Source organism: Mandrillus leucophaeus, unplaced genomic scaffold (genome assembly GCF_000951045.1).
Source record: "Mandrillus leucophaeus isolate KB7577 unplaced genomic scaffold, Mleu.le_1.0 Scaffold402, whole genome shotgun sequence".
Classification (NCBI taxonomy): Eukaryota; Metazoa; Chordata; class Mammalia; order Primates; family Cercopithecidae; genus Mandrillus; species Mandrillus leucophaeus.
In genome coordinates, this window is record NW_012104277.1 from 760,297 (window position 1) to 772,837 (window position 12,541).

At 39.9% G+C, this 12,541-nt stretch overlaps 1 protein-coding gene across 5 annotated transcripts in view; it reads left to right on the forward strand.

Annotated features, from left to right (window-relative positions):
- TRIM69 (tripartite motif containing 69) overlaps positions 1–12,541 on the forward strand; it is a 40,369-nt gene that overhangs the window by 16,652 nt on the left and 11,176 nt on the right. Inside the window, exons 2-6 of one of the 5 annotated variants that reach the window (XM_011992088.1) lie at positions 3,401–3,877; positions 4,871–4,966; positions 7,129–7,362; positions 8,145–8,167; positions 8,253–8,377. In XM_011992088.1, the coding sequence (XP_011847478.1) occupies positions 3,401–3,877; positions 4,871–4,966; positions 7,129–7,362; positions 8,145–8,167; positions 8,253–8,377 (955 nt within the window). Of the gene's footprint in view, positions 1–3,400; positions 3,878–4,870; positions 4,967–7,120; positions 7,363–8,144; positions 8,168–8,252; positions 8,378–12,541 lie in introns of all 5 variants that reach the window. The other 4 variants (XM_011992090.1, XM_011992091.1, XM_011992089.1 and 1 more) reach the window with 4 other exon arrangements.

The following is a 12,541-nucleotide window of genomic DNA, read 5'->3' on the forward strand; positions in this document are numbered from 1 at the left end:
TTTTTTTTTGAGATGGAGTCTTGCTCTGTCAACCAGACTGGAGTGCAATGGCACGATCTCAGCTCACTGCAACCTCTCCCTCCCAGGTTCAAGTGATTCTCCTGCTTCAGCCTCCTGAGTAGCTGGGATTACAGGCACTCGTCACCACGCCTGGCTGATTTTTGTATTTTTAGTAGAGATGGGGTTTCACTACACTGGCCAGGCTGGTCTTGAACTCCTGACCTCAGTGATCTGCCCACCTCGGCCTCCCAAAGTGCTGAGATTACAGGCATGAGCCACCACACCTGGCCTTTTAAAAAATTATTATTTATAATTTTTAGTAGAGATGATGTCTTACTGTGTTGCCCAGGCTGGTCTCCAACTCCTGGGTTCAAGTGATCCTTCTGCTTTGGCCTCCCAAAGTGCTGGGATTACAGGCATGAGCCACCATGCTCTGCCTATATTCTTTACTCTTTCCTTCTGCTAGCTTTGGTTTGGCTTGTACCTGTCTTTCTAGTTCTAGGGAAAATTTTGGTTATTGATTTGTGGTCTTTCTTTTTTAATGTAGGTGTTTATAGCTATAACTTTCCTTGTTAGCACTGTTTTCACTGTATCCCATAAGTTTTGGCATGCTGTGTTTTTTTATTTGTTTTTGAGACAGGGTCTTGTTTTGTCACCCATGCTGGAGTGCGTAGGTGTGATCTTGACTCACTGCAACCTCCACTTCCTGGGTTCAAGTGATCCTCCTACCTCAGCCTCCCCAGTAGCTGGGACCATGGACACGTTCCATTATGCCCAGCTAATATTTTTTCTTTTTGTATTTTTGGTAGAGGCAGGGTTTCACTAGTTTGCCCAGGCTGGTCTCAAGGTCCTGAGCACAAGTGATTGGCCTGCCTCAGCCTCCCAAAGTGCTGGGATTAGAGGTGTGAGCCACTGTGCACAGCCTGCATTTTTGTTTTTACTCATCTCAAAGTATTTTCTAGTATTACTTGTAATTTCTTCTTTGATCAATTGGTTAAGAATGTATTGTTTAATTTTCACATATTTATGAATTTTCCAGTTTTCCTTCTGTTATTGATTTTTAGTTCCATTCCATTGTAGTAAGAGATATTTTGTATGATTTTTTTTTTTTCCTGAGTCAAGGTCTTGCTCTGTCACCCAGGCTGGAGTACAGTGGCACAACCTTGGCTCACTGCAGTCTTGACCTCCTGGGCTCAAGTAATCCTCTCACCTCAGCCTCCTGAGTAGCTGGGACTACAGGCATGTGTCACCATGACCAGCTAATTTTTGTACTTTTTTTTTGGAGAGATAGGGTTTCATCATGTTGCCCAGGCTGGTCTCGAACTCTTGAGCTCAAGCAATCCACCTACCTTGGCCTCCCAAAGTTTTGGGATTACAGGCATGTGCCACTGTGCCTGGCTGGTTTTCATCTTTTAAAAATGTATTGAGACTTGTTTTCTGACCTAGCATATGGTCTATCCTGGAGAATGTTCCATGTACACTTAAGAAAAATGTATATTCTGTTGTTGTTGGATGAAGTGTTCTTTATATGTCTATTAGGTCTAGTTGGCTTACAGTGTTGTTCAATTCTTCTGTTTCCTTACTGACCTTCTATCTTGTTGGTCTGTCCATTATTGAAACTGTGGGGTATTGGAATTTACAAGTAGTATTGTAGAACTATTTCTATCTTCAAATTTGTCTCTTTTTGCTTCACATATTTTGAGGCTCTGTTGTTGGGTGTGTATATGTTTATACTTGTTTTATCTTCTTGATGGATTGACTCTTTTATCATATCCTTGATAATGTCCTTCTTTGTATTCTTGTAACAAGTTTAACAATTTTTACCTTAAAGTCTATTTTACCTGATATAAGTAGAGCTACTACATCTTTTTTGGGTAAATATTTGTATGGATTATCTTTCCAACTTTTTACTTTCAACTTGTTTGTGTATTTGGTTCTAAGGTGAGTCTCCTGTAGATAGCCTATAGTTGGTTCATATTATTTTTATCTATTTTCCTAATCTCTGCCTTTCAGTCAGAAGTTAATCTATTTCATCTAAAGTAATTACTGATAAGGAAAGACTTACCTATGCCATTTTGTTATTTATTTTCTATATGTGCTTTTTTGTTTCTAAATTCCTTCATTACTTCCCTTTTTTGTGATTAATTGATTTTTTTCTAGCATAACATTTTGATTCCTTTCTCTTTTCTTTTTCTTTATATTGCTTAGTAGTTTTTTCTTTAGTAGTTACCTGAGGGTTATAATTAGTCAACTTTATAATGATCAAGGGTGAATTAATGCCAACTTAGTTTTAATAGTACAAAGCAAAAAATTTTACTATAAAAACTGCTCCTTTTCAGCTCTGTTCTCTCCTTTTTGTTGTTATCACAAATTATCTCTTTATACATTGCATATCCATTAACACACATAACTATTGTTTTGTGCGTTTGTCTTTTAAATTGAATAGGGGAAAAAGAGGAGTTAGAAACCAAAAACTGCATTATTGGACTCTACCTATGTAGCTACTTTTTCACTGGTCTCTACTTATTTATATGACTTTGAGGTACTTCCTAGTTTCCTTTCCCAAGTAGTTGGGACCACAGGTATGAGTCACTGTGCCAGCTTCTGTATTTATGTTTCTGAAATGTGTGTGGTTTTTTTTTGTTTGTTTGTTTGTTTTTTGAGACAGAGTCTTGCTCTGTTGCCCAGGCTGGAGCGCAGTGGCACAATCTCGGCTCACTGAAAGCTCCGCCTCTGGGTTCATGCCATTCTCCTGCCTCGCCTCCTGAGTAGCTGGGACTACAGGCGCCCGCCACCATGCCTGGCTAATTTTTTATATTTTTAGTAGAGACTGGGTTTCACTTGTGTTAGCCAGGATGATCTCGATCTCCTGACCCCATGATCCGCCCACCTTGAGCTCCCAAAGTGCTAGGATTACAGGCGTGAGCCACCGCGCCCGGCCTGAAATGTGTTTTTTAAAAAGGAGTGAAGAGGACCCTGGATGGTTGATGATATAATACTACTGACTGAGGAATCTGATTGATTTTCCAATTCTTCATACATAATTTCTAGAAAACAAAAATAGAATAAAGGTAATAACTAGTAGAGCAGAAGCTGAAAATAAAACTTTCAACAGATACATGGTGAAAGTGGGTAAAGAGAGAGATGTACAACAAAGTACATTTCTTTGACTTAGTACTGTTTCTTCCTCTACTTTGATTCTTCATTAACGTTTAAATAGCATCATATGCCATAATGTCAGAAAACACTCAATTTACTGGCTCACTTTCAAAGGATAGATTATGTGCTTTTACTTTAGTTGTACCAATTTTCAGCTCCTTTAGGAATGGAGCCCATCATCCTGGAGTGTTAAAATGGGCAAAAAGAAAGATAAACTCATTCTAGCTGTTCTTTTCTAAAGGTATCCTCCAACCCCTCCTCCAACATCGATCCAGGCAACTATGTTGAAATGAACGATTCAATCGCCCACCTACCTTCTAAAGTGGTGATACAAGATATTACTATGGAGCTACACTGCCCACTGTGCAACGATTGGTTCCATGACCCACTGATGCTAAGCTGTGGCCACAACTTCTGTCAAGCCTGTATCCAAGACTTTTGGAGGCTGCAAGCAAAGGAAACATTCTGTCCTGACTGTAAGATGCTATGTCAGTATAGCAACTGTACATTCAACCTTGTACTGGACAAGTTGGTAGAGAAGATTAAGAAGTTACCCCTACTCAAGGGCCATCCACAGTGCCCAGAGCATGGAGAGAACCTGAAACTGTTCAGTAAACCAGATGGGAAACTGATCTGCTTTCAATGCAAGGATGCTCGGTTGTCTGTGGGGCAGTCTAAGGAGTTCCTGCAAATCTCTGATGCTGTCCATTTCTTCACGGTGGGTGAGCCCTGGGCCTTGAACAATCCCTTAGAAAAACTAGGAAAAATATTTTATAGGGCTTCTTCTTTCTTTCAACCCCATCCCTTTATTCAAATGATGATTAGAAAACCCAGACTGCTCAGAAAGTACAACGTATCTTGCAAAGTTCTTTTTCTAGAGTTGCTGCTTATAGGAAAGGAACAGTGGAGGAGCCCTGGTTTACTCCCTCAATTAAATCTGTACCTAAACTCTGCCATGGTAGCACTCTGCTAAACACTGTGTAGAATATGGATATATAAGATATTGCTCTTGTTATAAAAAAATTCAAAAATTGGTTAAGTTTAAAATGAAGAAAACAGAAGCAATGTAAGATAGTCTACTATTAAAAGTTAAATTTTGTCACATTTGTAATTCTTAAGGGTTTAGAATTTCTGAAATGACTAGAGAAAGATGAAATTGTCAGGGGACATATAGTGAAAGAAAGGGAAAGGACTTGAACTGGGAAATCATTTGGATTTGGAAGGGCAGAAGGAAGAAACAAGTGTTCCAAGTGAGAACAACACAAGTAAAATTATAGATTCTGAGAATAGCATATAACTAGAGTGGAAAATGTGTAAAGTTCTATTCCTTTCTTCGAACCCCTGTAGCTAGCCATTAAGAGAGAAAAACTAAGTTTTAAGCTGTAATTCTTTTTTTTTTTTTTTTTTTGAGATGGGGTCTCACTATGTTGCCCAGGCTGGTCTCAAACTCCTAGACCCAAGTGATCTTCCCATCTCAGTCTTCCAAAGTGCTGAGATTACAGATGTGAGCTGCCACACCTGGCCTCTTTTTTTTTTTTTCTTTTCTTTTCCACAATTATTGAACGAGACAAGAACTATGATACAAGGGAAGGGGAAGATTTTTGCAGCAAGAGCTTGCTTTTTTCTTGCACACTGGGGCCTTGGGGAAGATGTCGTTTATGGTCCTTCATCTCCTGAGTCAGTGTGGGTTAATTCTATTTGGTATTCCCAGGAGGAGCTTGCCATCCAACAGGGTCAACTGGAGACAACTCTGAAGGAGCTTCAGTCCCTGAGGAACATGCAGAAGGAAGCTATTGCTGCTCACAAGGTGAGGAGCAAGAAAGAGGGGTTATGAGATAGAACTGGAACACACCCTCCCTGTAACTTCAGCTATGGGTACAAAGGTGCCTAACACATATTATCAACACACTAAATGGTACCTAGGCTATAGAATTGGAAAACTGAGACTGTAGGGTGGAAAGGAATATGGTGGTGGAGTAGGTTCCTAATAGCTGACCAACAGAGCAGATAAACCTTTCCCCTAATATGCTAATCTTTTTGATGGTTCAGTCACCAGGTGACTGTTGTGGGATTGAAATGTGTCTGGTGTTTGGCTTTATCTATGGCAAAAAAAAAAAAAAAAAGGAATTTATCAAAAAAAATCAATCATTAAAGATTGCTATGTCCAAAGAAATACCTTTATTTCCTTTGAGTTTATAACCAGACACCTCTGGACTAGGTCTCCAAGATTGTAAGCTTTTTCCATCTGATTTGATCTTTCTTAGCTTCCTCCAAACTAAATAAAGCTATTGTCTTCACTTTCAACTTCATAGACACTCTAGGACAACATTAATGGCTAGAGATCTGGCAAAGCAGCCCCTAGGCCGGGGGTGCTGAATTGGACGTTCTGTTTCTTTATTCATTATTCTATGGAGAAGAGCCTTCTCAGGTATTTGGCATCTGGAAGAAAAAATATGTAGACTCAGGGAAAGAAGATGGATATATGGAAGTAATGGTGTCTCCAGAAAATCTTGTTCCTGTTGTAAAAGTTCCTATTGGTGTGAGCGTTCATTCATTCATTTAACAACTATTTATTGAGTGGGTCATAATACTAGATATTGGGGATGGGAGACAGCTGTTAATTAAACAGTCCCAACAGTAATAATAAAACAACAACTGTGATAAGTACTATAAATGAAAGTATAGGGTATGATGATAGCATATAAATGGAGAACATAATCTAGACTGGGGGGAGTTGTGTTCTCCACTTATTAAAAATTGAGAATTGAAGGATAAGTAACTCACCCAAGTGAACTGGGTGAGTGGGAATATGAAGGAGATGGCCTGGAGAAGAATGTTCTAGGAATAGAAAACAGCATATGGAAAAGTCCTGAGACAGAAAGTTAGCTCCTATGTTAAACAGAGAAAAGGCCAATAAAGCTGTAACATGCTAAGCAAGATGATATTGAAGAGGTGGATATGGGCTTACTGTAACCTCAAACTCTTGGGCTCAAGATATCTTCCCACCTCAGCCTCCTGAATATCTGGGACTAGTTTGCCACACCTGGCTAATTATTTTATTTTTGGAGAGACTGGGTCTCACTATGTTGCCCAGTCTTGAACTCCTGTTCTAAGCAATCCTCCCAGCTTGGCCTCCATAAGTGTTGTAATTACAGGTATGAGCCACTGTGCCCAGCCAAGACTATCTTAAGGGCGCAATAATAATTATGGACCATAGAATCCAAGCTAGATAAGAGAGGACATGAAGGTAGAAATTCCTGAATAGAAATGGAGGGATCAGTGAATAGGAGGTTTCAATGAGATCCAATAATTGTTGCAATAGGAGTGTCTGAGTGGGCCTGGTGCATAAAAAGTTATTTTGGAGATGATGCAATTGCTGGGGGTGATAAAATCCTAGGTGAGACTATAGGAATGAATCAATAAATGTAGAAATCACTAGACATGAGGAGAATGAGGAACTGAGAAGCCAGGATGTCAAATAGTTTACCTGTGAGGATGTTGAGTTCACCCAAGGAAAAAGATGCAAGTGTAACAGTGGCATTCCCCAAGTTCTGATTTCTGGATAAGGACAGTTATTCCAGCCTCCCAATACCCCCAGTCTAACAGTACCACTTGGAAGCTTTTGGTTTACCAATCTAGGAGGGTATTATCATTCATTCTAGAATGTTTGATTAACTCCACAGTCTTATTTAATATGGCATTGGTTACCATCTGAGTACTGCAATAGGAGTCACTTTTGCAAAAGAGGTCACTTTTGCCTATTTCATCCTGAACTACTAAATTAGTTGGAAAAGGAATAAGTCTCCCAAAGGACTCATTTGAGTATGGTTGAATTTGATATTCAGTAGCCATTTGTATCCATTTTTCTGTGATGGTATTTCCCAAGTGTGTGAGTGTTGGTGGTGTGGGTCTCCATCCCCAAGCACTAGTCTCTGTAATAACTATGGTGATAATCATGGAGGTTTCCAGGAAAACAAGCTACATCTGCAGCAACATGTGTCCATGGAGTTTCTAAAGCTGCATCAGTTCCTGCACAGCAAAGAAAAGGACATTTTAACTGAGCTCCGGGAAGAGGAGAAAGCCTTGAATGAGGAGATGGAGCTGAATCTGAGCCAGCTTCAGGAGCAATGTCTCTTAGCCAAGGATATGTTGGTGAGCATTCAGGCAAAGACGGAACAACAGAACTCCTTCGACTTTCTCAAAGTGAGAATCCACACCAATATAATGATGGGTACTTTCCTACCTGGAGGGGGGAAGAGGTTAGGAAAGAATGCAGAAGTGGCTCTTCACATCCAGGGAAAACAAAACAAAACAAAACAGTTAAGTAGTGCTTTTAAGTTTCTCTGAAAGAAAAGGAGGAGGCTACTTCAGCTATATGCACAGCAGAAAGCTTTACTTTCATCCTCTTAGGAAATAAGATTTTTAAATTCCATTATTAATAGTATATATTAATGGCTTAATATTTTTCCATGAAGAGCTTGACGCTTTATTTCTCAAAAATAAAAAATTTGCAGCATGAGTTGTATCTTTGGCTCTCAGCAATCATAAGTTGACCTGTCTGAAAAGCTGTTTTCTAACCTTTGCTTTCTTAAGCTTCACCTCTAAAGAGGCGTTGGTTACCATCTCAGCACTCAGAAGTTTAATTAGCTACAGTAAGGAAAAGTGGCCTTGGGACTGGGATACCTACTGTGTTTTCCTTCTGAGACTATTTGAAAGTATAGGTAAAGATAGATTAACCTTAAGTATTGTCTTATTGGCTTCTGCCTTGCTCCCTGTAGAAGGGAACTGTAGAAGGAGCAAAAGATCAGTTTAACCTGGGTTAGGATAAGGGATGAAGATTAGAAAAAGTGTATGAAGGATGAAAGAAGTTGGTAGAGATGAGTTGGGGACCATCTGCACAAACTCTGGTGGTGGCTGGTATCACCAAAGAAATTTTGGGAGTTGATGAACAGGCATCTGATGTCTCTCTTTCTCCTTTCTTCTAGGACATCACAACTCTCTTAGATAGGTAAGTGTTTCCCTACGGTACTCTTAATATCATTCCCTGAGTCTCTGGAGGATGTCTAAGGATAAATGATTTATGTCCCCTGCAGCTTGGAGCAAGGAATGAGGGTGCTGGCAACCAGAGAGCTTATTTCCAGAAAGCTGAACCCTGGCCAGTACAAAGGTCCTATCCAGTACATGGTATGGAGGGAAATGCAGGACACTCTCTGTCCAGGTATCAGTGGGTAGTAACTATTGGTTCTTGAGGCTCCTAATCTATGTTTAATCTGTGGGACCTCTTCTGTGGCCCTAATTAGGTTTTTATAGTCTGGGATAGGGAAGGGGTACAGTTTGGCCAAAAGGAGGCTAGTTGGTATGACTGAATTTCTTCTAGTGCCATGACCTAAGAATTTATGACTTTGTGCTCGTAAATAGATACGAGTTTGTTATCAGGATTACTCATTAGCCTATGATTTTGACTGTTTTATGGAATGTGGCAACAGCCAAAATTTTATCTTGTTTTGCTAAATCAGCTATATGAATCCCAGGGGCTTCTCTGCTCTGAAGGAGGAGGAGGTTTCTGTACATACTCTTTGTATGCACACTGGGTCTTTATAGTTTCTCTTGTACTTGATGTTCATAGTGTAGAACATTTTAGAAGATTGTTTAGATCTTCAGTGCTTCAGAAGAAAACCAATAATTTAAATAAACCTACCTAAGAAGGACACTAAGTTTTTGTGTTCCTGCAGATACCAAAGGACTGAGCAAGACAAAATAACACACATGGCATTTCAAGAACATCAAATAAAGTTCTAAATAAAAATCTTTATAGAAATAAAATTCTAAACAGAGTTTTTATAGAATTCATAGACTCATTATTATTATTGTTTATGGTTATTGATTTAATGAGAAATCACAAATAAATCCCTGATTTAATGAAAAACCACAAATTTTTCCAGGTAACTGACATTGAAAAAAATCAACTATACTGAGATATAGTTAACATAGAGTAAAATTAACCAATTTTAAGGGCACAATCTGATGAGTTCTGATGTATACATACACTTAGGTAAACATCGCCATAATCAAAATATGGAAGATTTTTATCACTTCCAAAAGTTCCTACATGCCTCTTTACAATCAATTTCTTCCTTCTACTCTCTGCCTCTAACATTCACTGACATGTTTTGTTTCACTTTAAATGTGTCTTTTCTAAATTTTTGTCTAAGTGATAGCATACATTATATAGTGTTTTGTATCTGTTTTTTTCACTTAGCACATTTCTTTTGTTTTTAATTTTATTTATTTATTTATTTATTTGAGATGGAGTCTCACTCCGTTGCCCAGGCTGGAGTGCAGTGGCGCCTTCCCGGTTCACTCCAAGCTCCACCTCCCAGGTTCATGCCATTCTCCTGCCTTAAGCTCTCAAGTAGTAGGGACTACAGGCGCCCGCCATCACACCTGGATAATTTTTTGTATTTTCAGTAGAGATGGGGTTTCACCGTGTTAGCCAGGATGGTCTTGATCTCCTGACCTTGTGATCTGCCCACCTCGGCCTCCCAAAGTGCTGGGATTACAGGTGTGAGCCACCACACCCGGCCGCATAATGCTTTTTGAGCACTTATGTTGTTCCATGTAACAATAATCATGATTATTCATTCAGTTTACTTATTCATGTACCAATTGATGGACATGGGGTAGTCCATGGTAGTTTTATCCATCCTGCAATTAATGAAAATTCATTTCTCTATATCCTTTCCAAAACTTGATATTGTCAATCTTTTTAATTTAAACCATTTTATTGAATGTATAGTAGTATCTCTTTTTTTGGTGGGAGGGTGGGACAGAGTATCACTCTGATGCCCAGGCTAGAGTACAGTGGTGCATCTCAGCTCACTGCAACCTCTGCCTCCGAGGCTCAAGTGATTCTTGTGCCTCAGACTAACGAGTAGCTGGAATTACAGGCGTGCACTGCCATGCCTAGCTAATTTTTGTATTTTTAGTAGAGACGAGGTTTTGCCATGTTGGTCAGGCTGATCTTGAACTCCTGACCTCAAGTGATCCGCCTGCCTCGGCCTCCCAAAGTGCTGGGATTACAGGCATGAGCTACCACGCCCGGCCCTGAAGTCTGTTTCTAACAGGGTCTTTCAAAGAACAAGCATTTTAAATTTTAATATAGTCCAATTTACCAAGTGAGTCACTGACTGGTCATAAAACTCCTCAAGATGCTGCATGTATTTTGCAGCTCTATTATTTAGGTGAATACACTCTTAAGATTGTTATTATCTTTTGATGCCTCAATCTCACTAAAATTATAAAATGTTCATCTTTATCCCTGTGCAGTGGCACGATCTCAGCTCACTGCAAGCTCCGCCTCCTGGGTTCACGCCATTCTCCTGCCTCAGCCTCCCGAGTAGCTGGGACTACAGGCGCCGCGCCCGCCATCACACCTGGATAATTTTTTGTATTTTCAGTAGAGATGGGGTTTCACCGTGTTAGCCAGGATGGTCTTGATCTCCTGACCTTGTGATCTGCCCACCTCGGCCTCCCAAAGTGCTGGGATTACAGGTGTGAGCCACCACACCCGGCCGCATAATGCCTGTCTCTTATACACATCTAGATGTGTATAAGAGACAGGGAGTACAGTGGCATCTCCAAGGCTCAAGTGATTCTTGTGCCTCAGACTAACGAGTAGCTGGAATTACAGGCGTGCACTGCCATGCCTAGCTAATTTTTGTATTTTTAGTAGAGACGAGGTTTTGCCATGTTGGTCAGGCTGATCTTGAACTCCTGACCTCAAGTGATCCGCCCGCCTCGGCCTCCCAAAGTGCTGGGATTACAGGCATGAGCTACCACGCCCGGCCCTGAAGTCTGTTTTGTCTAATACAGTATTATCACTCTGGTTTTCTTTAGATTTGTTTCTTTAATCAATCAAAATTATCTGTTTGCACAATACATGTTTTCCCATCACCTTACTTTTAACTTGTGTTTTTGTATTTTAGGTAGGTTTTATGTAGCAGGCATATAGTTTAGTCTTACTTTTTTATTCAATCTGACAATCTCTGTCTGTCAATTGAAGTGTTTTGACTATTTACATTTAATGTTATTAGTAAAACTGGGCTTAAATCAACCATTTTGGTTATTTGTTTTTTAACTATACTATCTGGCTTTTCTTCCTTTTTTTCTCTATACCTTCCTTCTTTTGGATTGAGTGCCTTTTAGCTTTCCCTTTCATCTTCTTCTTCTTCTTCTTTTTTTTTTTAAACAGAACCTTGCTGTGTCACCCAGGCTAGAATGTATAGTGGCCTGATCTCGGTTCACTACAACCTCTGCTTACTGGGTTCAAGGAATCCTCCTACCTCAGCCTCCCCAGTAGTTAGGATGAAGGCATGCACCACCATGCCTGGCTAACTTTTTTTATTTGTTTTAAAATTTTTAGTAGAGATGGGGTTTCACCATGTTGGCCAGGGTGGTCTCCAACTCCTGACCTCAAGTGATTCACCTGCCTTGGCCTCCTAAAGTGCTGGGATTACAGGCATAAGCCACTGTGCCTGGTCTCTTTGGCTAATTTTTTTTTTTTTGAGACGGAGTCTCGCTCTGTCGCCCAGGCTGGAGTGTGGTGGTGCAATCTCAGCTCATTGCAAGCTCTGCCTCCTGGGTTCATGCCATTCTCCTGCCTTAGCCTCCCAAGTAGCTAGGACTACAGGTGCCCACCACCGTGCCTGGCTAATTTTTTGTATTTTAGTAGAGACAGGGTTTCACTGTGTTAGCCAGGATGGTCTCGATCTCCTGACCTCATGATTCGCCTGCCTCGGCCTCCCAAAGTGTTGGGATTACAGGCGTGAGCCACCGCACCCGGCCCTCTTTGGCTAATTTTAAGACTTGCTTTTTGTCACTTGCTTCCATCAATTTGATTATATGGGGTCTTGGTGTGATTTTCTTTGTATTTATTCTGATAGTGCTTCATTAAGCTTCTTGGATCTAAGAGTTTGTAATTTTCAACAAATTTGGAATAATATCAGCTGGTATTTCTTCAAATACTTTTTTACCAACCTCTTTTCCTTCTCTCCTTCTTGGAGTCTAATTTTATATATTTTAGACAGCTTGATACTGTCAAGTTGTCTCATGTCATCGATATTCAGTCTTTATTTTAGTCTTTTTTTGCCTCACACTTTAAATGGTTTCTATTGTTATTCAAGTTCTCATCTTTTCTTCTGCACAGTCTAATCTTCTCTTAATATTGTTCAAGATATTTTCATCTTATATACATTTATTTCATCTCTAGAAGTTTCATTTGGGTCTTTTAATATCTTTCCTTTCTCTTCTCACCATGTTCATGCCTTCCTCTACATTCTTAAAAAAATGGAAGACATTTATCCATTTTAATGTCCTTGTCTGC